Here is a 24,537-nt window from a genome sequence, read left to right as displayed (position 1 = left end):
AAAATCATACAAATACAGAAGCAATGAACCCTAAGCAACATTCCTACAAAGACTAAATTAAGTCTATGAATATATTCAAGAGCTTCAATCCTGAGCAATTAATGCTTGTCTTACCAGTGGAAGGTGAAGGTCGGTAACAATCTGATGGACGAATTTCATCCCATCCACCAAGCTACCACAGCATTCACCCCACCAAAACCCAACAGAGCTGAACTGCTGCTAATCAGACAGCGGGAGCTGGAGAACAAGATTTCTGAGGTTCCAGAACACACACACTTAAGACTCCTGAAGAGTAAATCAAAGGAGGAAAAAAGTGACCTCATATTTGGCTAGAAATCATAAACCAAAAGACACTTTTGGCTGGCCAAACACTGTTTTCCTGAGTGCTAATCCATACGGTTAACAGCTAACGGAGCCTGCCTAGTTCTAATGAACTCTTCTGCATGCTTTATAGCACAAACTATCACAACTCTAAGGTATTAAAATCAAATCCACATGTATTCTGTCATTCCATCTTTTAATAAAAAAAGGAAATCAGTAGGCTACCAGGTTGAACATGGCAGCTTTCCCTTCCAGTTAAGATTGTCTGTTGTTTTTTCTTATACAGTCTTCTTTTCAGTTGTTCAGAATGTTGCCCATCTTGTTTGACATTAAATTTTATACAGTTGGATATGGTACTCACTGAATTTTTGGGCAGTACAAGGATTGCATAATATCTCTAGGTTGCATTCTTCAAACAACTCAATAGCCAGGATAATGTATATATATCTATACCAGGAACTTGGGCCGTAACTGTAAACACATTTAATCATTATAAGATGCAGAGAAGAACAGAACAGAGTATTTTCTGCTGAAGCACGGCATCATTGTCAGGGAAGACTAATCACCTAAACTTTATTAAAACCAACCACACAAAAACCCACACAGCCTCCTTTTGGTTCCTACATAGCTTTATAAATCTGCCTCTTCCAGTCATAACTCAACAGCTTCTTTTGTGAAAGTGTGATAGTGAATACATTACATGTCCCAAGTACACCAGAACATGTACCATTGTGGAAACTTCCCTAGAGTTGAAACGAAGACAGGAGCCTTTCTATGATAATATCAAGGGCCCAAGCCATTTCTGAAATGTGTGGGGAGGAAATTGATCAACAGTGAAATAAATTGTTCTGACTAGCTCTGCAGGTGGACATTAATCCATAATGAAGGGAAATTTATCAGAGAATAATGGCAAAACAGTAATTTTAGGATGATGTCTACAGGGAAAGCAATTCCATGCACTTAGAGCAGATGAACTTACTTTGTTACAGCTATGATAGTCAATTTCACTGTACAGACAAGCTCCCTTACTCTCTGTAATATGGTTTTCAAAAGTCCCTTTTTATCAAGGGTCTGCAGAGCTTTTTATCATATCCTGTTGTTTCTATTAATTATATTGATTAGTTTCAGCTTTGTTGCCTAATAGAATAGCTTATAGGATCAAAATAGTAAGTTCTTCTGTGATGCCAGAACCAAGCTTGACGCAAATTCAAGATTCCCTGGTTACCTTTCTGGAAAAAAGTCACCAAGTGTTTTGCTGTTGTTATTTTTAACAGGAAAAGCACCCAGGTATAAGTAGTTTCCTACAGTAAAGGAACCCCTTCAAATTCCTCATGGCTGGGCATGTCCTTGCTCTCACCTAGAAAGAGCAGCTTCCACCGTACTGAACCCTGGTGTACACCTGTATCTTGCTTAGACATGAAGTTACTTACTGTGTGTCCTGGAGCTACCCCAAAATCACTTTCAGTAGCTGAGGATGCCACACACAGTGTTCTGGCAAAAGTGGCCTAGAGGTAGACACATTAGCACTACTTAAGGATTGTAATTCTAAGATAAGAAAATTCATATAACTTCTCTCAAAAAATAAAACATATAGTTCTCCACCCACACACTGTCAGCTTCCAAGAGGATTGATTTTCTGCTTTCTCCTCACTCTTTTTTGGTGCATTTTACAAGTGCATTTCATTCTGGCTGGATTAAAGTACATGTGCAAAGCACTCTGGATAACAACTTCTAACCAGGCAAGGGAGTTTTCTGAGAAGGATTAAGTCTTTGCAGTTGATCAAGAAAAATACCTGCCATTTGTTGAAGAAAAGCTTAATCTGCACAACTGAGCTTTGGACATATAAGAGAGAAGTGCACTCTACAAAGAAAGGAGGCAATCTCATAAATTTTCTCTCAGTTTAGAGCACAAGTCTAGCACAAAAACAACTGACTTTTACTGTTAGCTTTGACTCCTGTGACCTTCAGTAAACCACATCTCTGTATATGAGGTATGAAAAATAATTTAGGCTTTGGAAAGATTACGAAGGAAACATAATTTACAAGGTGTTTTAATAATCTTAGCTGTAAGACTACACAAAAGCAAAAGACAGGTAGTACAGAAAAGAAAGATTAATCTTATCATGTGAGTTTGCATTTAATACTTAAAAAATTTTTTTTAAAACCAAAAGCACCTAAAATGACAGTATCTGCATCTTAGCACTGTCCTCCAGTAAATGCTGAGGAATGATTTAGAGTGTAAGTGGTGCAATATCAAACTAAAAACGAACCAACATAAATATATTTTTAAAGGTTAAGCCCATGGCTTGCGAAAGTATTGCTAAACAGGGCACCACAATATGCTTCTTGGCAGCCTTGCTTTTCTGTGGCCTCACGCTGTGGGAGTGCTGGGGAGATAGCCTGCCTATCTGAATGGGCAGGAAAGGCTGGCTGCATCTCTTGGGGAGCAAGCCTGCCTCACAGGGCAATGTTAACAGGCTCTGGTGAAACCTACTTTTGACAAAATAAACGGTCATACTGCACTCTTGGGACCAAATATTACCTCCCCTCATACGCAAGATAAAAAGAGTGAAGAGGGAGGGAGAAAAAAAGAAGGGAATACCTCAGTTCTCTCATGTGGAACCTACTCTCTTTTTAGTCTTCTGAAAATCAAAATAAAACATCCAAAATTAAATGCTCTCAATTTTAAAAACTAACAAATGGTATTCAGCCTCAGTTTCATTATTCTTGGAAAAAGCTACTAATCTACAATGCATTAAAATGTGTTTAAACTCCACAAATCATATGCATTAAAAACATAAACAGACCAGTGCTGATGTAGTTCAGGTTCTGCATTTGCATATTCATCTCCTACATATTATTTCAGTAAAGCAATTGTTTTCCACATAATGGAAGTAGGTATCATGGCTATCTGTACAAATAGCTGCTATTTTAGTTTGTGGGATAAAATCCAGCGGTAATATCCTTATTTTTCACTGTATGTTCTTCTGCACTTTTGATTACTGTATGCTACGCTAAGAAGTCCCATGTAAAGGCAGCTTTAGAATACAATTGTGTTAGTAAATATCTTCAAAACAAATCAAGACAGTCACAGTGTAACAGCTGAATACACAGACATATTTTCTTGTGGTCTTGTTAAATATGACTATTTAACAAACAACTGGAGATACCATTAACGCAGGGATCTCAGAACATTTTAAAAACAGATAAGTATGTCTAAATATCCACACAAGTATCCAGGTTTCCCAGGTTTACCAAGAATTTGATACTAAGTAAAGTGGCTAAGATCAATAGTCCATAACAAGCATGTCTTTGCTTTTGTTGCCACAAATATTTCCCTTCCAAATACTGTTTGTTTAGCAAACAGAAATGACTTTGTCCTAGTTGAGCTGTCACTCTACTCACAAGCCCTAAAAAGTGTGCCATGAACTTGAGTCATCTTGCACATCTCTGGAAATGAAGCTCCAAAACAGAGCAGCGCTTTATCTAAGGCTTCAGGCCACTTTCTTAGCTGTCTTGCAAAACTGTGCAACTGGAAACAAACACTGTGATACAAAGTACAGCATAAGTAAGTTTTAGCATGAACATTTGAGCATTGTTCACACACACCATTGAGTACTGTATATATATATTTTTTAATTACAGGGACGCTAGTAACCTATAGCACAGGTTTGGTGCAAAGACATTTCCAAGGGCAAATGTCAGTTTTCCTGTTTTTCTAAATCATTCCTCAGAAATGTATCAGAAAACAGTACATTTCAGTCTTAAACGTAGGCTAAGGCCCAGATTCCTTAAAATATGTCCAAGCTTATAATTTTCTCAGTAGTTTTGCCTACTCATTTGGGCTTTCACCCAAATGCTATCTTAAGACAATATTAGGCTGTTGACATTAAGCAGCAGAAAGCACTGAATAATCTTTCCTTAGCAGGACTTCAGAAGAAAGCAATTTGTACTTGACTGGTCCATTTTACAGATGATTGTAGCTGCAGGGTGCCTACAGGTAAACAGCTTCTAACAAACTTACCAGTTTAATTAGAGACCTCAGCAAACGTTCTCAACATTCAGGGTCGAGATCCTGAACATGAAGCATATTAGCAGGGGAAATGCACGAGACCGATTAACAGCTGGCTGCAGAAAGGTCAAGCTCGCAGCAGTGCTGGGCAGAAGCCCCTGCCTGAGAAAGCGCAAACGGAGGGAGCTGGAAATGCACTGCCTTGCCCCAAATGCTCCCTATTTCTGAAGCTACGTGCTGCTGACTAGCCCAGGTCAGCCCAGGCAGAAGGGAATAGCTCCCATTCGGCCTGTGAGGCATCACCGTAAAAAATGCACCTACGTGTCTGAGAGGAGAGCTGAGCATACCACCCGTGCTCCCGACTCCTGCCAGCCCGCGCAAGCCAGCGCGACCAACACGAGCCCAACCCAGGTGCATCGGCTCCGCATCCAGCCTGCTCAGCCACGGCCACGTTACCTGGCGCTAGCTCCAAACCTGGACTAGACAGCTGTCAAACTACTACCGTACCCACACTGCAAAAACAAGCAATTTGGGGACAATATGTGACCCTCAAGAAACAGGTCCAAGGAAGCCAGGGTGCTGAGTGGTGCAGGAAGAGGAGCAACCTGCACCGCCCCGAGGTGCAGGTCAGGAGAGGCGGCGTGGGCAGGCTGCACAAGAGCTTTCCCGCCCGGCCCTGCGGCCTTCGCCATCACTATTGCTGCAAAGTACCAGCACCAGATAAGCAGCTCCTTTGTTGGATTTTCAAAGCAGTGTTTAATAGCCAGAAGAGAGGCTATTTGTAGCAGTTTCCCAAGCAGTTTCACACTGTTCAAGATGTTAGGCTGGCACTTTGTGCCTGATATCATCAAAATCAACTGGGTCAGTGCAGACCGCATTTTTCTTTTTCTTTTTTTTTTCCTCCCCTGTACAAGGGCACATTTGCATGCTGCCACTTAAACTCTATCTGGACTCTAGTTCTAAATGAATTCTTTTATAGCAACCCCTCATAACAGCCCAGTTAGTTCCCAAAGGCAAATTGTTATAAACTCCTTCTGGGCAGTCCTAAGAGAAAGGAAAGAAGGGAATGCTGCAGCGTGAAATAGAAAATAACAAAGGCACGTTTCCACCCCTTTCACTGCCAGAATGTACAAGTGGAAGCAAGCAGCTCTGCAATTCAAGTCCACTCGCTGTGGAAAGATATCTGTATTTTATTGAAAGTCACTTTCTAAAGCAAACATCTAATCTGGGCTAAACTCTTATCCAGTTTAAGCCTGTTACAAACTAACTCTGGCTATACTTAACTTTGCAATCCATAGAGTTATTCCTGAATTGCAACAGTAACCCACCATAAGCAGGCCAATTATGTTCAGCTTTAAACTATCTTTTCCACTGCCAACGTCTCCCTCCTTCATGAATTTTGAACGCTGCTGAAAGTATTTTGCTATGGTTACCAAAGCTGAGGTACAGATGGGACTAAGTTTACTTCAGGGTTTGAGAGATAGGCAGAGGCTATTTCTTTTTGGTTCCTGATTAAATTTGCAAAACCCTATTTCTTTTTTTTTTCCCCCTAGAAGTAAAAGGACACAGATATATTATGTTCCTTGCTGGAATGCAAGCTGCTGTTTCGCTGCATTTCTAGTAGCTCAGGTCTATTTTATAAGTGCCACTAAAGCAGTGCTCATGTTGCTGTCAAAACAGCAGACATGCTTATGACTCTGCAAAACAACTGTCTTCTCATCTCACTGCCCTTATCACACCCGTTAGACCTGGATGTGTCAAGGGGGCAGCAGGGAAAACATGGGAGCAGAGCAGGGCAGCTTGCAAAGAGTCAAGACTGCTCTGAACTGGCCACAGCAAGCGGAGGTTCAGTTAATACCCAGCTTGGGGCTGCAGCTAAATTGTGTGTACTGAAAGCTTATGGAAAAATGTAGTTTCTTGCTTGTTAAGTGAGTACTTTCACCACCACACTGGTTGCAGTGCCAGGTTCCCTTCCAGCTGCAGCTATTGGGTGAAAAGATTACTCACCACCACTTGCTCCTGGGTGCTCATCACCTCCCAGCTGGAGGTCAGCCCCTGAATCTGCTGGGGTAACTGTTCAACTAATTTCTTTCAACCAGAGCAGTCAAATGGAGAAAGAAAAAACAGAAAAAAGAAGAAGAAGAAGAAGAAGAAAAGAGCAGCTAGAAGAGGTTCATCTCGTTTTCCCTAAACTGGATTACAGCTTTAAAGCTCAGCTGCATCCTGAAAGGACAAGCAACCTTGACTTTTTCTTTTTACCTCCACCTAAGGTAATGAAGCTACCTGCAGATATAACTCAGGAGTGTCCCATCATAACACTGTTGTGAAAGACTCAACATCCCAACACCATCAGTCAGCAGTAAAAAAGCCTATATCACTATGCGCAATCCTAAATTATTACCATTTATGCTAATTATTCCATCTTGGATTGATATCATTTTAGTCAGATGAACATGCATTTACATCAAGACAAGAGTAGGGCTTTGAAATTTCTGTACATCAGTGTAAGAAATGGAAGTGCTGTGGTTGTTTTTTTAAGAGACTGAGATGGATGGCCAATCTTGAGTTGTACAGAGAATGTTATCAGCAAGTGCTCTTTATAGAGAGACTCTTTGTTGCAGTCAAGATGACTCTCTTTATTATGTACTCTTGCTTACTAGATAGCTATACAAGAAATGAAGTCAGATCATTTGCTGCCCTGGCCATTACTTTAATTTGTATCATTTTCCTCATGCTTTGCTTTGGGAAACTGTTCAGAAAGGTCCTACTAAAGCTTTTATAATAAATTACATGTTAATATAAACAGGAGATTCCTTCTGCCCTTGTTCCCTTTCTAAGCCAGAAGGGATCTCTCTCAGTTCACCCTTAACAGCAACACCAAACAGGGAAATTTTATTTCTAAGTGAACATGCACATAAGTTTCATAGGAGAGATGGCATGTGATGCTATGCACTACAAACTCTTATTTTACTTGTTCCTTTAAAAATATGTTTAAAAAAGATAGAGATTAGATTTTTTCCCAAAACCATGCTACTAATTAATACAGTTGTAGTATGTACATTTCATTTCGTTTCAAGAACAACAGAAGCTGGTAGCCCAGCCAAAGGACTACAGAAGCAGGCACAGCTATCAGTCAGTTACACACTTCTCCAAATATGGTGTCTCCCCCCATTTTTCAGAACAATTACAGCTTAGTAACAGGATATGTAAATGTTGTAATTTCTCATTTGCAATTTCGATTTTTTAAACCAAACACTGAGATTACAATGTAAGAAAACATATGCGCTTGATTAATAATTTTATATTTAAATCCCCAACAGGGTTGCTAATACCCAACAGAAAGACTACAGAAATTGGGTATAAACCTATATTTAACACCAGAACATAAGATACCAATATCCTCCATTACTATGAATTCCATTACAGAATGTCATGTAAAAGCTAAATTTCATGTAAGAAATATATTTTCTTCTCTTTAAAGACTGTCTCAGATCAGAGGAAATCAGGAGCTGAATTGAGCAAATTTACTTCAAAGTTGATCTCTCCTGATGACGTTCAAGCATTTTGTACATTGTCAGTTTAACTTCTTGCTTTAGTGGTATCAGTAATTTCTAAGGATTGTAAATTATTAGAAAGGGCTTTATGAAGTAACATTCAAGCTGCACATGGACCAAACTTTCAAAATATTGACAGAAAGCATACCCACATTCAGGAATGCCACATACATAGCATGCCCTTAAGAAAATGATGGGTACTACTGGTACTCAGAACTTCCAAGAACCCAGTCAATACTGAACAGAATAAGTAATCCTGTTTTAAAAATATATTTTCCCCCTACCTTCTTTGTCCATTCCTGCCATGTGGCACAACTTGGAAAAGTTACATGGCATTGTACATCAGGTTTTGAACCCAAAATAGGAGTATGACCTTGATTTCTCAGATCAAGAGAACTATATTACAAATTCTATCCCATCAACTTGGCAATGCTACAAACTGAGGTGGCCAAATGCAAGGCAGTAACAGTGCAAAAACTGTATTCAGCTCCTGAGAGTTGACCCTCTCACAGGCTGAAATCTTGACTAAGATTTTATGCCTAAACATAAGTTCTTATATTACTCTTCACGCTGCAGGACTTGAGTTTTCATGAATTTTGATAACACCTCAACAAAATGGTAAGTATTCTAATTTTTTAGAGATAAAATCATGCATGTGAATGTTGTAGACAATTCTTGTTTGCATATAGATCCATGAATTCCTTTCAATTGTAGTAACTGCTCAGGTAAATGAAAACATCACAATTATTTTCCTTCTCTAGTTGTAGTAAGCCTCAAATTCGCTATCTTCATTTTCAAAGACAATACGAAGACAGGATAATTTTCAGGTTCTCCTAAAACAAGCTTACTCTAATCTGATTTTGTCAGAATGGGAAGAAAAATCCTTATGTAAAATATCCACTTAGACTTTCATTAAGAAATTCTTCTAGAAAATAAATTGAATGGGCTTGTCCTTACCTGGGTAGAAAGACACTTTCCACTACATAGAAGTCTTGCATAAGGACATCTCTGTCTGGTTTTGATGTAAGGTTTCCTACAGTGTATCCTATTCCCAGCTGGATAGCACCTTTAATAGCTGAGGATGCAGTCTGCATAGAAAATAAGAATTCAAGCATCAGTTTGCTACAAACAGATTTCTGTTCTTTATCAGTAACATTTTATACTAAACTCCTAATCATTTTCATAAGAACAATTCCTAGCTATCTTTTATCTCCTAGACTTGGAGAGCAGAAGAGAACTTTTAAACAAAGATGACTGCTTTACAGCTGAATGATTTGAAGAAATACTATGATGTAGCAAAAGCTATAAAAATCAAATTTCTGATTGTATAGACTGAGAATTTTCAAATTACCCAAAGAATTTAGACATCAGATTCTAACTTGGACACTTCCATTTTAACTAGGCATTCAAACCCCTTGAGTAGTTTTGAAACAGCATGCATTATCTTATGGCAAAAGCACTGAAATTCTAGAGGATTATATATGCATGCAGAGGTATAACTGATTGCAATATTGACTATCTTTTAAGCACATATTTAAAAGATACTTGGATACAAATATATTTGCTAAATTCTGCTTTCAAGCAACAGGTGCATCTACTGGGAAGAGCCCAGAAAGAAACAAAAGTGATGACGGAAGAAAAGAGACCTGTGTAGATAGAGTGAAGAACTTAAGCCAGTTCAATGTAAAGAACAGCACTTGGAGGGGAAAGAAGGGTTGTGACTGGTGCTGTTGGTACATAAATTGAGCCCAACTCTGAAACTCTCATGCTGAATAGACAATCCTGCTTGTTGGATAACAATGGTAGGACTAGGTCAAAATAAGAAATTACTCAGGAAAGGAATTCTTAAGAAAAGACGGAACCGGTGAATAAAACAGACCATTGGGAAGGAGAAAGAAGACTAACAGGAAAGGAACACATTCCCTTAATAAGGCAGGTTATCACTACTTTGAAGATACAATTTTGGTGTCTATTTTCAGATTTTACTTCTCACCTACCAAACAAACAAGAGATTACCTCCGCGAAGAGCACGAAAAGCTCCATAGTCAGAGCTACTGGAGCACTTGAACAAAAAACATTTTCAGAAGTGACTGGGAATTACATAAGCAAGGGTTCGAGTGTACAAAATTACTCTTATTTTAGTTCTCAGAACAGCATATGCTATAGTGACTGCTTATTTTTAGAAGAGAAAAGAGAGATGTGTGATTCTTAAATAATTAAGGCTGCAAAACCAGCAGCACTTGCATAACAGTTCAGAAGAGGCGATTTGGTGGGAACAAACAACGCAGCAATTCTTAGAGCGCTACTTTGATTATTAAAAAGATCTGGCTTGTGTGGTAAGAAGATTCACATTTTCCTTTCCTTGAAAGGCCTCTATTCATGAATGATTAATGCCCAGCAAAAACAATAATTATGCAACTTTGATCAAACCAATACACATACAAACAGAGCTTCTGGTTCATAGCTGGACACCCATCTTGTTCACTGCTAGAGAGAGGGTAAGGGCTGAAAAAGCAGCAGATAACACAGTATTTGCCTTTTATTAATGAGAGATGACAAGCCATGCAAGAAAACAGCAGGTAAACTGGTAATGTGATTTCAAGAGAACAACTCTGGATCACTTTTCAGGTACATAATTTCTGTAGGATTTCTGCAAATTCAAAAGAATACATACAGCCTTTGGAGGGCAGAAGGTAAGGCTTTCTAGCAGTACGGTACAGATCTTACCTAGAAGATTTTGTTAATTTCCACTCCCATTCAGGAGCACACAAGCAAATTGCCATTAGTAATCACTCATCATTTCTGTAGCAATCACAGCAATGGCTTTAACAGAAAAGCAATGTTATGAAACCAGTCAGGATATTGTGAGTCTTTTTAAAAAAAAGCCGATAGCAGATACAGCATGCTGCAGGCAATTGCTGACCCAAAGCCCACTGTTCGTGAATCATTGTTCTGAGTTAACATTCCCCACAAAGGGTAGTTACCCAATATTCCTTTAGCAAATGACAAGCTTTTATTTTCACAAGCCTTAAAATGAAAACAAAACAAACCTTGGAATCTCTCAGTGCAAACACTTTCTAGGTTTATTTTTTATTTTATTTTATTTTGTGATTGGGAACAGAATCCAAGAAGATAAAACAGCTGCCCCTCAAGCCTTAGGGGAAATGATGTTCTTGACTCATTCTTTTTATTACTACAAAAATATATTTCTTGGAAGTCAGCATTTCCAAATGTTAGTGGAAAAATTCCACTCCCTCCATGTATTTTTCCTTACTCAGACACCTCTTACTGCATGCCCAGGCAGCAAAGTCTAGTTTCAAACCTAAGCCCATTATATCTTTCAATTCCACTTCAATACGCTACTGCTGTAGAGCAAGCAATAAAATTCAGCAATCTTTTGTGCCAAGATTTCTCCCTTTCAGAGACAGAAATCAATTTTTCTTCATGTTAGTCTCATGCAGAGGTTCAGAAAAAGGCCCTGGGCCCATCTATCAACCATAACCGCACAGTGACTCTAGGATCAACTAACCTAGTATCAACACCTTCTGAAGCTCTAAGAAATGAAAGGATAAGCAGCAGAATTAACAACTTCAATTCATGCATTTTACACCATGGACGTAATTGGATTTTTAACAAATGGTGTATGTTGTGACAACAGCTGTGTTTGCTACAGAGAACGGCACAACAAAGAAAAAAGCTCTGTCTTCCTTTTCCTGATTAGGGTATTACAATTTACTGCACAGATGCACTGGTGGGTTTTGTACAGCTAATGAAGACAGAAACCCATAAAACTGTTGCCAGTCTGCTTTCAGACTAGACTTCATCTTTCAGTGGCTCTAATACTGTGGATCCAAGTGCATCAGCCCAGGATCAGCCATGCGCCACCACTCTTCCTGCTGTCCTGCAGCTTCCAGAGTAGATACAGCTGAGAGTTCTCAGCTGGGTTAATTCCCTAACACACAAGAGCAGTAATACCTGCATACCAACTGACTGCAAAAACTGCATCCTCACAGCATAAAAACAAACTTTGTTCGGTTTATGGTTGTCCTTTTACTGGCTGCAGGAAGACAAGAGAAATCTGAACTGGTGAAAAGCCTACCTATTCTAACCTCATGTGTAGTCATCTTCTGAACATAGCTCAACGGACAATGAATTTATGCCAGGTCAGTGCTTTGTGTCATACGGCCACATACATTCTTGATTTGACAGAGGGACCCCTGGATTTACCCTCCAAGCCACAACCAGAATCAGGTACAGTTTCTCCGCGCTCTGGTTTTCAACAGAAGTTATTTCAGAAGAGAAAAGTAAGACTCTCACCTATCCCCCAAACCAGGTTAAACTGTACCTTAGGTAGATACTGAGAAGGAAAGCATGAATCTGTAACCATATCAGTAACTATAATGTAAATTACAGTTCTTGCAGCCACAAGCACTGAGGCACTGCCCATTTCCCATAATTCTGTCCTAACATCCTTCCTCCATGCATTTTCCTGGGGTGTCAATATTTCAAAGCAGGTAGGGACACTTCCACCTACAACTAGTGGCCCATTTAATGGGAACAGATCAGTATAGGGACAAGAGCTGCGTTTCATGAAGACGTGTGCTCGTTTCATGAAGACGTGTGCTGGGAATGTGTTCCAGTGCTCCAGCAAACAGACTAGCAAGTTGTAAAAACAGTGACAATAGTAGGATATACTGGGATCCCTTTGTTATTTTCCTCTCAAACTATAAAATTCCTTCACTGTAATCCATTACTTTTAAGTAACTACACTTCTAGTGTGCCCACATTTTTGATTCCAGTCAGAAGTCCGTCTTGCTGTCCTGTTCTCTGCAGATGATTCTGTTTTCTCTATCTCACTCCAAGCTGAAATCCTGTAACTAGCTGACTTGCAACCTATGTCACAGTAATAAAATAAATGAGAACTTAATATCCAATTTGAAAGGATTTAAGTTTGCACATGATCCCATGAATGTAATAAGTAAGATTTTAACATTATGTTGCCTGCAGGCATCCTATTTCAGGCTCGTTCTGTAAAATTCAATTTTTTTATTTTCATATATTTATATGAGAAAGGTGTTAAGCAGACACATAACATACGTGAAGGCAGTTTGCATCCAGCTAACAAATCCAATTGAGATGAAGCTATTTAACAACCGTGAAAGTTAGCTACAGGGTTATGGAAAGGATTGGAACTTAACAAAAGGGTTATCAAAAGGACTGTCCTTAACAAAAGCGGAAAAAAACAGGGATGACAAAATGTAGTTACTATAGTTACCAGAAAGTACATTACATTGCCAAATAATTATTTCCATTAGAGTGTGAAGGTCATTGCTGCTCTCATGTAAATGGCTGGCAAACCTAACTAAGCATTGATTTGATGGTAAGGGATTGGTTCTGGGCACACAGTACACAAATACTTGAGATATGGCAAATAGGTTTATTGTTTTAAACAAGTTTTCTTGCATGTTTCCCATAATTTTATGGGACTGATAGAAAACGATTCCTTTAGAACAAACAAACAAACCATAAACTAAGAGGAACAGTGTTGGACATAGGCTTCATTTAGTTTTATTTATATATTCTACAGAAGTATTCTCATTCACAAAGTTATTTTCCCACTCTTCTTTTATCTCACAACTACTCTTCGCTAAGGCTTTATGTAATGCCCACAGGCAACTCCTGCAAAATTCAGCTCTACATTCTTGCCTTCTTTAAAGGTGGCCAACCTAGAGAACACAAGGCTGAAACTCGCTGCATGACTGCATGGGTGTAAACCTTGCCCTTGTTTATCTCTCCTCCCTGTTTATCACTCATTTTATTGCAACTGAAACTTAGCTTATAAACTTTCTGGGGCAAAGACAGTAACTCTTCCAGCAGACACCTGGCTTATTGCATGTGCTATAAAGCAATGAAGAAAAAAAAACAAAAAACAAAAAACCTTCTTTGCCTCAGAAACTCCACTTCATTATCAGTCTGTGAAGTCCAGGTAATATTTGCTTTCTTCCACCCTCTGAACTACTGTCACACAAACAACATCAGTAAAACAGTCCAGGTTTGAAATCAGCCTAATGAAATGGTGGGGATCACTTATTATCACAGCTCTGTGTAAGAGATGGGGAGCAGATGGCATCTGAGGAGAAACCATCCCTGATGTATGCTGACCGGCAGCCATGCTTACTGCAAAACAGCTGCGGTTAGTTCATTTGTCTCTACTGCTGCCTGTGGAGAGGACTGCTCTTACTTCACTCACCAGCCCGTGCCGCTGCTTGGTCACACTTAATCAATGAACTGGTTATCTGCTTCACAGCTCTCCTACCTGACAAAATGCCAGGTAATACTCATCTTCCTCAGTCGGTGGGAAAGTTTAGCTGATAGAAGTGATCACTCCCCTCTTCATCGTTCGGATCCTAGAGCTTGAACAAACTATGATTCTTTAACATTATCTATATAAATACACTTGCACAAAGATGACTGTAAATCTGTTAAGATAACCTGAAACCAAAGCGAGTAGTGTAAAGAGCTTCTGCTAAACTGTATTACCCCAACCTGAGGTTGGCAGCATGGGAAGAATTCCTGAAGAAAGATTTTCCTTTACTCATGATTTAAATTAAGACACATGGTACACACTTTAAAAATTTCAATACACATGCTTTTTGAGGTCATCGGCATAACCACTACACAATGATACTTGAGAAAGGAACCAGTGTAAGTATCTTGTATATAGCAGCCTTCCTACAGGCAGAATTCTCACTGAATTTAAAAAAAATGAAATCCACAGGGGTTCATTTAATCAAAAATGATTCAAGTAACATGGGTTTGGATTGATTTGAGTCACATTCTTGTCCTAAGAATTTTCTACTACAAGCAAGCATTTGTTCTTCAGTTATACAGGTTATCGTAAGTACCAGGAATCCACACACACTACCACTCCCATGCAAACACAGTTTATCTTTTCCAGACTCCTGAAAAGAAACTAAGCCTCTATAAATTTTGTAAACCCTTAAGCCAAACCACCTGAGGAGAGTGCCTGCCGAAAAACAGTATTTCCTCTTCAAGCTACATTTAAAGGGAGCTCTTTCTGAACAGTAAGCGGTTCCAATTAGATGCGTGATGCATGTGCAGTTCTTGCCTAGTTTTTTTTTTTTTTTTTTTTTTTTTTTTTTTTTTTCCTCTAGAGCTCTGTGTGGTGCTAACAGTCCCATTGAGCAAACACTTCTTGCAGTTGCTTTAACTGAAACTTCTGGAGGTGGCTTCCCCACCTCAGCATGCTCTCTGCAGCTGACCCGTTTGAGCAATTAGTTTCCTTTCATACCAAATACAGACAAGGAGATAAAAACAGAGCCACTAGATACCCCCAGTGGCTGAACCAGTCTTACTGTTTCTCTACAACTGGTATCTATGGGTCACTCCAGCCACAGTACTCCTTCACTACTCCTGCACTTCACAGTGCCTCTCCCTGCCGGTCGCTCACCCTGCTGCTGCAGGCCACGCTTTGTGGGGCTCAACCTCCGCCCACCACTCTCGCCTCTGGATCCCGACGCTCAGGAGTGAACGGCTATTTCTAAGTTGCTCCTCCTTCCCACAAAACAAAGTTACTTGGTGCTGCTAGTCTGCTTCACAGGCAGCAGCTGTGACCTCCAGATGAAAAGGCTATCCCAACATTTGTGTTATAATAAGGCAAACTATTACTCAAAAGCAGCAGAAAGACATGTATCTATTTTCACAGGGTATTGTAATTAGGGGAAGTGCCATAGATTGAGAAAAGTAAGGGTCAGCAGCAAAGGTGGAGAGGCAGCAGCAGAGGTTAAAGGTCAGCAGAAATATCCAAGGTATGTCTCCTCTTGCAGAAAGGTATTCATTATACAGGTCTATGCCATGTTCTTGGGCTATTCCTTTTCACTGCATCCTAGAGTCATGCATGCTGCTCTACAGCGTTGGCTGTGCTATTACACATATCAATAGCACTTCTATTAGAACATAAAGACTAGATTGTATGCTTTTCTGGCTTTGGTATGCTTTGGTTTTTGGCTCTATCTCTCTCTGAAAAATAACTTGATCCCTGTAAGTTTGGCAGTAGCCATTGCTCCAAGCAAAGCCATAAAAGCCACTCATTTCAATGTCTTTGCAGAAATAAAAGCAAAGTCTGCCACTGAAAGCAGGTCTCAGTGGAGCACAAACTCCATCAGGGAAATTTCAGAGTCTGTGAGAGTAAGCACCCTATCTGCAGACATCAGACACAGGGCATAAGCCAATGCAAACAGTGATGTAGCAGTACTGCTCATGCACGTTTAAGTTTAGCAGCAGGTAGCTGATTTCCCTTATTCAGGTAAGTTCCATTTGCTCCTCGGCAAAGTGACTCACACTTACAATATGCAATTTTGAGTAGCTTATGTAAAGCGCTTGTAGTATGCTAAGCAGAACCACCGCAGGCTATGTAACAATGAGACACAGTCTAATTGTATACGTACGTGGCAGACTTTAATCTACAAGCAAAGATTTTGATAATCTAGCAGCAGATTTCCACAACACAACCACTATGTCTATTTGCTTTGCGTTCTGGTGCGACTTTCTTCTATATGCTTAAAGTGGTCCAACAGACCTATCTATGCCTCAGTCTTGCCACCATCGCAGTATTAATTGCCAGGATCCTACCGAAGTCTGGTTTACCAGGAAGCAGAATTAGGGGCTACCATGTGGTCTGAGGACATCACAATGCAAAAGCTGCATGTGCTAATCAGAGTCAGGTGCAACTATAATGATTCTCACAAACAAAGGTTGCAAAATATTAGGAGGAAATTAAAAGAAGTGGCTATTGTATCCTCCATATTTGAGTGACCAGACTGTGACGGATATTCAAGAGGAGTTATAGTCTGGTGACTGCATTGTGTTGTCAAGGTCCTTCGCTTAGAATTTCAAGCATCAAATGGAGGAAGTATCCAGAGCTTCTCTTTTTCCCCTCAATTTCTCTCTTGGGGGGGTGGGGGGGGGGAAGGGAATGACACGACTCAAAGAGCTGGCCACATTTTGCAAAATTTCAAATCTCTTTGATCTCAAAAGTTATTTGAGTCCTGTACCTTAAAAGCTGCATTGCACATATATCTATGAAGCTTTTGTTCCATTAGCCAAATTCTTTGATTAGAGTGATTGAAATTTTTCAAATGGTATCTACACTCTTTGGAAGCTCAGAAACTTCATGAAATTTACAGGTACTGAGAAAAAAACAGCAGGGGTCTTAGAGATTAAAATACTTGTAGTGAAGGACCACATTGAAGAGCCCTATAGACCGACTTTAAATAACACCATTTTAGAGTGAAGATATTCAAGGAAAAGCTGTGGTTTTCTAAAGCAAAAATGTCACAGAAAGTTGTGTTCCATCATCTCTCAAGGACACCTTGACTAAGTAATATCATACAATTAAAAGCTAGCAGAACGTTTGTGTAAGATTGCAGTGGCAGGAAAAATCAAAAATATTACAGGTCAATCGATAAAAATGATTCAATACAGAAATTGTGCCACTGCCTTGGCTTAGTTATGCATTTCAGAAAGTGTACAGCATCTGAGGATGTTCTAGTAGTCCTTGCATAAGGCCTCTCACAAGCTTCTAGCAACCCAAGACATTTTCTTGGAGCTCCCAAACATTCATATTCATGCAGCTGGCAAGTCTGGTTTTCCTCTGCCATGAAAGTGCACCAAAATATGAATATCGTAAAAAATTGAAGAAAAACTGATTCAATGAACTAAGACATTACCAACCTCTGTTTTAGCAGAGCTGAACAAAACCATAAAGAAAATATCTGAAGAATTTAAGAGTCCCAGGAATATAACTGATAGGCCTACAGAATACTTATTATTCCAGGAAGCCTTACCCTGGATGAAGTCTGAGAATCTCGGGGAGAAAATCTCCTTTCTAACTACTTATCTACATAAATTCAGTGCTTGTTTGGAATGTACTGGTAATGCACAGCAAAGATACCATAGGTCTGAAACAAAACTTTTCCATTATAAACAAAATTCTTTTTCCTGCAGGATGCATGGGCAAGTGATCCCTCTGCGAGCTCTGTCAAGGCCAAACGACGACGTAAAGAATTACAGCAGGCCAAAGTACACCGATGCATACACACAGAAAGGACATTTTGAAGGAAACCACATTTTGAGGAGCACCCATTTTCAGCAGTGAACAATTCAAGTGCCTCCTCTTGACAGAGAGCTACAAACTAATTTATCCCCACTAAGCAGTCCTCAGAGACGAGGTGCACTAAATGAGAACAACACCCTCAGTAGTGCACACCCTGGCAGTGCAAACAGAATGCAAAGTACGAAATTACAAAATGAGAAGGAAACAACAGAAAAGGGAGTGGATTAAGGGGTCTTTGTCTCCCCCTCATCCCCCAGCTGCTGCATCTAGCAACATGGCACTCAATTGCTGCAACTGCAGCTGCATAGCCTACTCCCTTCCACCTCAACCATGTCAGTTCAGCTGCTGCTCAGAGCTATACCGACAGCATCTGCTCCACAGTCTTTAGAAATGAGAAGGGCGAGTGATCCAAGAGAAAAAGAAAGTGAAGTTTTTCTGCATGGCCCAGCAGAAGAATGTTTTTCCTCACCTAGCCGTTAGAAATCATTTGTTCTTTGATGAAAATGGGTTTTAGTAAGCCATCATTCATTTCTGTATCAATGGGACAGACTGTATTGCACTAAGGCAAGCAGTTTTGTTTATACTCCATAAAACCACTTTTATCTCCAGGATAAAATATTAATTTTTCATATTTACATAAAATAGATCTAAACAAAAGTATCAAGTATTTGCAATTATTTTCTCTAATTTTCCTCCAGGTTTCCCTTACTGTTCACAGTTCTTATTAAGAGATATTTATATTTTCAGATCAAGCAACTTACAGTATATTATTTAATATATACAGATTAGTAGGCTTATTTCTCACCAGACCTGGCACATGGAAAATGTTTCTGAAGCCAAGACATTTATATCTCTTCGTTTTGTCTTATGGGTCGTTGGATTTGACAACACAAACAGATGTATTTCCCATGCATCACTTTCCCCTTTTGTATGTACTTTATACATATGACTAACACTGCACAAACATAACCTCTACATGTTATTATGGGAGATGACTGGACACAACATATAATTAAGCAAAATGCAAAATTATTTGAGACACAAGCTATTATTTTGTTTTTTAAATCAGAGTTTGAGGAATGCTTTGGTATTTTTTCCTCAGGCATGAGGAAAATTTAACCCTTCAGCAGGACAGTACCAGTGCATTACTCACCCCAGAAATTTAATTTTAGTTTTGGCATTATAGACATTCCAGCATGCATCTGAATATCATGTAATTTTTGTTACAAAGCTACTTCGGATTCCTAATCGGCAAGCCCCTTTGCAGTTGCTGAGACAAAGAGGCTGAAGAGGCACTTCGGTGCATCTGCTCTGAGAGATGAGAAAGAGCCCCAAAAAAGGATTTTAAAGTTAAGACCAAACCACACAGCCTAGGGGTGCCACCCTTAACATTGAGTTACAACCTTGCTCAAGACAGGGTTACTGTTACCGAGTCCCACCACAGCACCAGCAGATCCCACAACAGGAGATGGGAGGATGGCGTTCACTCTGCCTTTGCTAAGCTCTCTGCTTTAGAAGAGAGACTGAAACTGTCAGGGTATTTCAGGAAGATTATCTCCTCATATTAACACGAGACATCCCTTGCATTATCCACATAAAATATGAAGTTACAAAACATTTCTAATGTGTATGTTTCTGAAGAACATGTCAATTGCTCGTTCTGCCCCCAGTTACAGCACTGCTCTGTTGAACCCTCCCATGCTCGTACCTCGGGACACAATTTCTTTGGCTACCAGAGCAGCCAGCGCACCTCTTCAGAGCCACACAGGACTGGCAGAAATACTGCAGGTCACCAAGATATATACTGCTGTCACAGGTGCCATGTCACACACTCCTCTGCGAGCTCACTCTGTTCCACCTTAACAAGCAACTGGTATGTCACTGCCCTTGAGCTACACATCAGAGGTCACAGCAGAAATAAAGCCAGAACTGGCACACGTCAAGGTAAGATACTGTCCTTTGCCTGTTATAGGATGAATAGCACAAGCTTCTTCATTTCTATTATGTATAAATAAAGACAAAAAAGGGGAAGTGAGCCCTCTGAGCAATGAGGGTGGGTTAGCAAGTACAGACTGGCTCCTGAACTACCCGAGTATCTTGCCTAAGTGTTTCCACTGGGATCAAGGGCATGGTGGGATGGGAACAGGAACTGCCCCAGGAGCTGAACAAGCATCAGCTGAGGAAACAAGCTCTTCCCCATCCCAGGCTTCTCAAGGAAGTGACACAGGAAGTCACAGGACAGAGCTGCAAGTATTTTCCAGCCAAAACACCAAAGTGCAATAATACATGACTGGAGAAATGTAACTGCAATACCTGCGTCAAACAGGGAAGAAAAGTGATCGTAAGCAACAAGAGATAGATACATGGGTCTGATCTTAAGTGTGAACAAGACTAAGTAAGAAAGATCTTCTAGAGAAAATTACCAAGACCTAGAATTAAATGGGAAATGCTACAAAATGCCTCTGTTAAACACAGGTCATGCCAAGTTCACCTCATAACCAACTTTCTAGACAAATGCAGCTGGCTTGTCTGGACTTCAGTAAAAAAATGTGAAACAATGTTACCTGGGAAATCTAGAGAAGGTGTGAATTAACAGAAACTGCAAGGTATGTAAGGTGCTTGGCTTCAGAGGAGATACCTTGTTAAAATGGAAAGCATCAGGCAAATGCATGCCGCCAGTAAAGTTCTTCATGGATAAATCATGGAGCCAAACTTGATGAATTTTCTTTTTAATTAACAATATTGGCAGAAAAAGCAGGAGCTTAATGACAAAATTTGCTGTTAACACTATGCTATGGGGCATCTCCTATACAGAATCTCAAACAGAGAACACCTGGGGATGTGAGTATATGAAAAGGAATTAAAATCACTAGGCTAGTACAAGCAGAGAAAACTGGAAGCTCAGGGGAAAGCACAGAATCTGGAGGTGATCACAAGCTGACTGAACTCCCAGCCTGATGTGGCTGCGATTACTGGAAATACGTCTCTGACAAAGCCTAGCAAAGATACAAAAGATTTGGTGCCACAGTAAGACATCTTTACAAGGCTTCCTTTGGAATATTGTGAATTTAAGAGTAGGACAGGAACAGAGAAGGGCACGTAGGGTGACCAGGGGAATGGAAGCTCACCTGGGGAGGGACTACCCGGATTTGTCTCATCTAGCCTAGCAATATAAAACCATATGTGTGTCTACCCCAGACACTGAGCTTTGTTCCTTTCTGGTACCATATTTCAAGAACAATTTTGACTTCAATATTTTAAAGTCATTTCTGAGAAAAGCAGCTGTAACTTTAAGGCAACCCAGATGCTGACAACATGGCGGTCAACAAAAGGGGTGGGAAAAGAAGTAGTTTATTATTCTCCTTGACTTCACCAGCAGTGCTGTAGACAACACTCAGAAACGAAAAACCTTAACCTATTATATACTGTGGGAGCATCTTGTATTATTACAGAAAAAAATCACCTCTTCTGTGAGATGGTGTGTGCTCGTGTATATGCATGCGTGTATCTCCCTGGTGGTATCTCCACTGCTAGGTGGACCTAAATAATGTTGCTCCTGGAAAATCTGTTACTACATTTAATGTTATCTACTAAACAATATTTCTTAAAGAAAAAACAAACTAAAAAAGCACGCACACACCGTGCATCTCTGACAAAGTACTGAGGAGGGTATAGGGTAATTTTGTAGTCCAGAAACATGGTATAAACATGCAAAGCATCTGAGAACTTACTGTACTGGATTTCTGACAACTGTGTCAGAATGACACTGATGAGTTTATGCCCAGAGATATCTCTGTTGCTAGGAGCGAAGCATTTTCCACAACGTAGCAAGAGTGCATATTATAAAGAAGTTGTATTGAACTAGCTTTCAATTAGTCAGCCCTGCAGAAATGTCTTATGATTTCACAGGAGGAATAAAATACTTTCAGTTGAATCATGGCATATCTTTTGTTCATTTTTGTATTTAGTCAGTTCTGAAGTACCTTTCACTTACAGTATGTTTCAATCATCCAATGTGAAGGGAAAAAGATGTAGAAAAAAGTTTACAGGTTTTACTTACCTTTTTATATGTTTTCTCTTCATTTGGCTTTCTGGCAGAAGCATCTCCATTTTCAATAACAGACGACATCTAACAACACAAGCTTAGGTTACAAACAAAGTATTTACTTTAGAAAAGTAAGTGTTCAGCATATACAATTTATTAAACATTTTTTGCTAAATTCAGATACTTCAGAGAACAGCAAGTCACCAAGATCAGTCACACTTCATGGTGATACTCTTCCAATGAAGTTATCCTTAGTTTTCTTCTTTTTTAGGTCACTTAATTAAAACAATGTCAAGAGCAGCTGAAGATAGTATTTTTATTATTATCATTATTATTAAAGTAAGCTGTTCCCCTCTTTGTCGGGGCAATTTACAACTGCACTGACATGTCCTATTCTACTGTATCCGAAATTCACTTATCTGACTCACTGAACTCATTGTTAATTCAGCCATTATGTATTTTAGAATATTTTACACATTTATTTCTTTGAGCAAGCAACATATTTTCAAGCACATACACATTCTTTGTTCCTGATAATTCCTGCTCTACTACCTTTATCCACTTCTGTATAACATCTCAACTCTAGTTTGGGGCCCCAGACTTTGTTGGCTTATGTCATCAGCACCAATATCCCAGCCCTGTGCAGGCCACCAACACATTCAGAAGGAACCACACCTCCAGTTTCACCTCTTCTTTACCAGAAAGGTAAAGATTTTTGCTATGAGCACTGATCCTACACCTGACATCTGCTGTACAGCCCTCCCCCAATGCAAACCCTCACTTCCCCAGAAGCTGATGCCCTAAGGTACCTCCTCACCATCCAGCCGTGTGCGCTCCTGTCTCATCTGACCTCTCCCAGCCCTGCTGCCATCACCACCTAGACCTACCCCAAGATGCAGCAGCTGCTGCTTCCCCCATCAGCGGGTTATCAGCTACCAGGAGCAGCAGCCCAAGCACTAGGTCTGCCGGTGTCTCCCCACCTCCTTCGCGGAGGCAGGGTCAGGAGTGGCCACTATTGCTGCCATCAGCACGTTCCTCTCCCACCGACCGGCAGTCACTGTGCCGGGCTCTTTGCAGCGCATGCAATATCTGCCCTGTTAGCTCCGTTAGTGAATTCGATTACTGTTCTGCCAACACACTTGTGGATTATTAAAGGAAAACTACTGCAAAGATTGTCAGTAACAAGGTAAAGGTCAAGTTAACATTTCTCACCACATTTTCTTTATGGCTACTTCATCGACTTTCAAACCACCTCTGTCACTGTCCATATTTAAACCATATTTTAAAGAACTTTTCTTAGCTTCTAAATTACTTGACCTGCAAACTCTTTAGGGAAGCGCAATGTCTTTTTATTAGATGCTGTACAGTGGCAAGCAAAAACAGGAGCTCCTAGACACACTGCTATCCAAGAAAGGTAAAGTTTGGTAAACTGATTAGATGCAACATTTACTGGAACTCAGTGAAATTTTATTTTCTATGTCCTCTTATTCTTTTAAGTTATGTCAACAATACAGTCCTCCTACAAAGAAAATATGTGTTTTCCTTTTTCGTTCATATTGTTTGGTCACTTTACAGTTTCCATGAAAATATTAAGTTGATCATAGTCATGCAGTCTTTGAAATTCCACTTTTCCAAGACAGCATTTCTTCAAACACCTTTTTAAAAAAAAGCAAATACCTAAGAGATGCAAATTATCCTCTGTCCTCCTCTACTGAACCACTGTACCAGCACCTTACATGTCCGCAACACCAGCACTCATAAGGATGCGTTTGGAAGGGATTTTCCAAGCAGACTAAAGGACAGTATCGCCTCAACATGATCCTCTGCTTCTTCCCGCACCAGTTTGTAGCTATGCAGGCAGACTTACACACAGCAGTGAAAACCTGCTCCCCTGTAGATCCTGTAAGATGAGCTAGAAGCTGCAGTGATGGGCAGAAGCATAAGGCTTGTGTTTGTAAGCCAGATTTTCAGCAGCATGTCTCAATGGCACAAAGCCTTTTGCTCCCTTAATGCACTGTATCCTCAAAGTTGCAAGGAGGTATTTGACATTACATCTTACCATTGCTGTGAAGCAACAATAGATCAAGAATAAATAACTAAATTAGAGATCACTGGGGTCAGATGTGTTCTAAAAATCATGCTAGATTTTGCCAACAGTTTCATAATGGAAGTGTACATACCATTCTGAACTACAGGGCAAGTCATCTGGAGCTGAGAGCTATGGTCAATCCATTCACTGGTGCTGTTAATATTTTCCAGGACCTAATAAAAAAAAAGTCTGTTATCATTATACCATCATAGATTTATATCTCACAGAATAGCTTTAGAATTCCTTTTAATACTATTTCTTGGCCCAGGCAGGCAACAATCCAGCTAGAAGTGATGCTGTTCAAGAGCATTCTCAAATATCTTGGTTACTAGCAGGTCATTTAACATACTTAGAAACGAGCAGTGTTACACAGGATAAAAT

At 39.9% G+C, this 24,537-nt stretch overlaps 1 protein-coding gene across 4 annotated transcripts in view; it reads right to left on the bottom strand.

Annotated features, from left to right (window-relative positions):
* Positions 1 to 24,537, bottom strand: part of PIP5K1B (phosphatidylinositol-4-phosphate 5-kinase type 1 beta) — a 98,543-nt gene that overhangs the window by 50,483 nt on the left and 23,523 nt on the right. The window contains exons 2-4 of one of the 4 annotated variants that reach the window (XM_067315350.1): positions 24,248 to 24,329; positions 22,083 to 22,151; positions 8,845 to 8,975 (exon numbers count right to left, since the gene is read on the bottom strand). In XM_067315350.1, the coding sequence (XP_067171451.1) occupies positions 8,845 to 8,975; positions 22,083 to 22,151; positions 24,248 to 24,250 (203 nt within the window). In that variant the 5' untranslated portion in view covers positions 24,251 to 24,329. Of the gene's footprint in view, positions 1 to 8,844; positions 8,976 to 22,082; positions 22,165 to 24,247; positions 24,330 to 24,537 lie in introns of those variants that run through there. The other 3 variants (XM_067315351.1, XM_067315352.1, XM_067315353.1) reach the window with 3 other exon arrangements.

Source organism: Apteryx mantelli, chromosome Z (assembly GCF_036417845.1).
Source record: "Apteryx mantelli isolate bAptMan1 chromosome Z, bAptMan1.hap1, whole genome shotgun sequence".
Taxonomy (NCBI): Eukaryota; Metazoa; Chordata; class Aves; order Apterygiformes; family Apterygidae; genus Apteryx; species Apteryx mantelli.
This window is presented reverse-complemented; position numbering and strand designations above follow the sequence as displayed.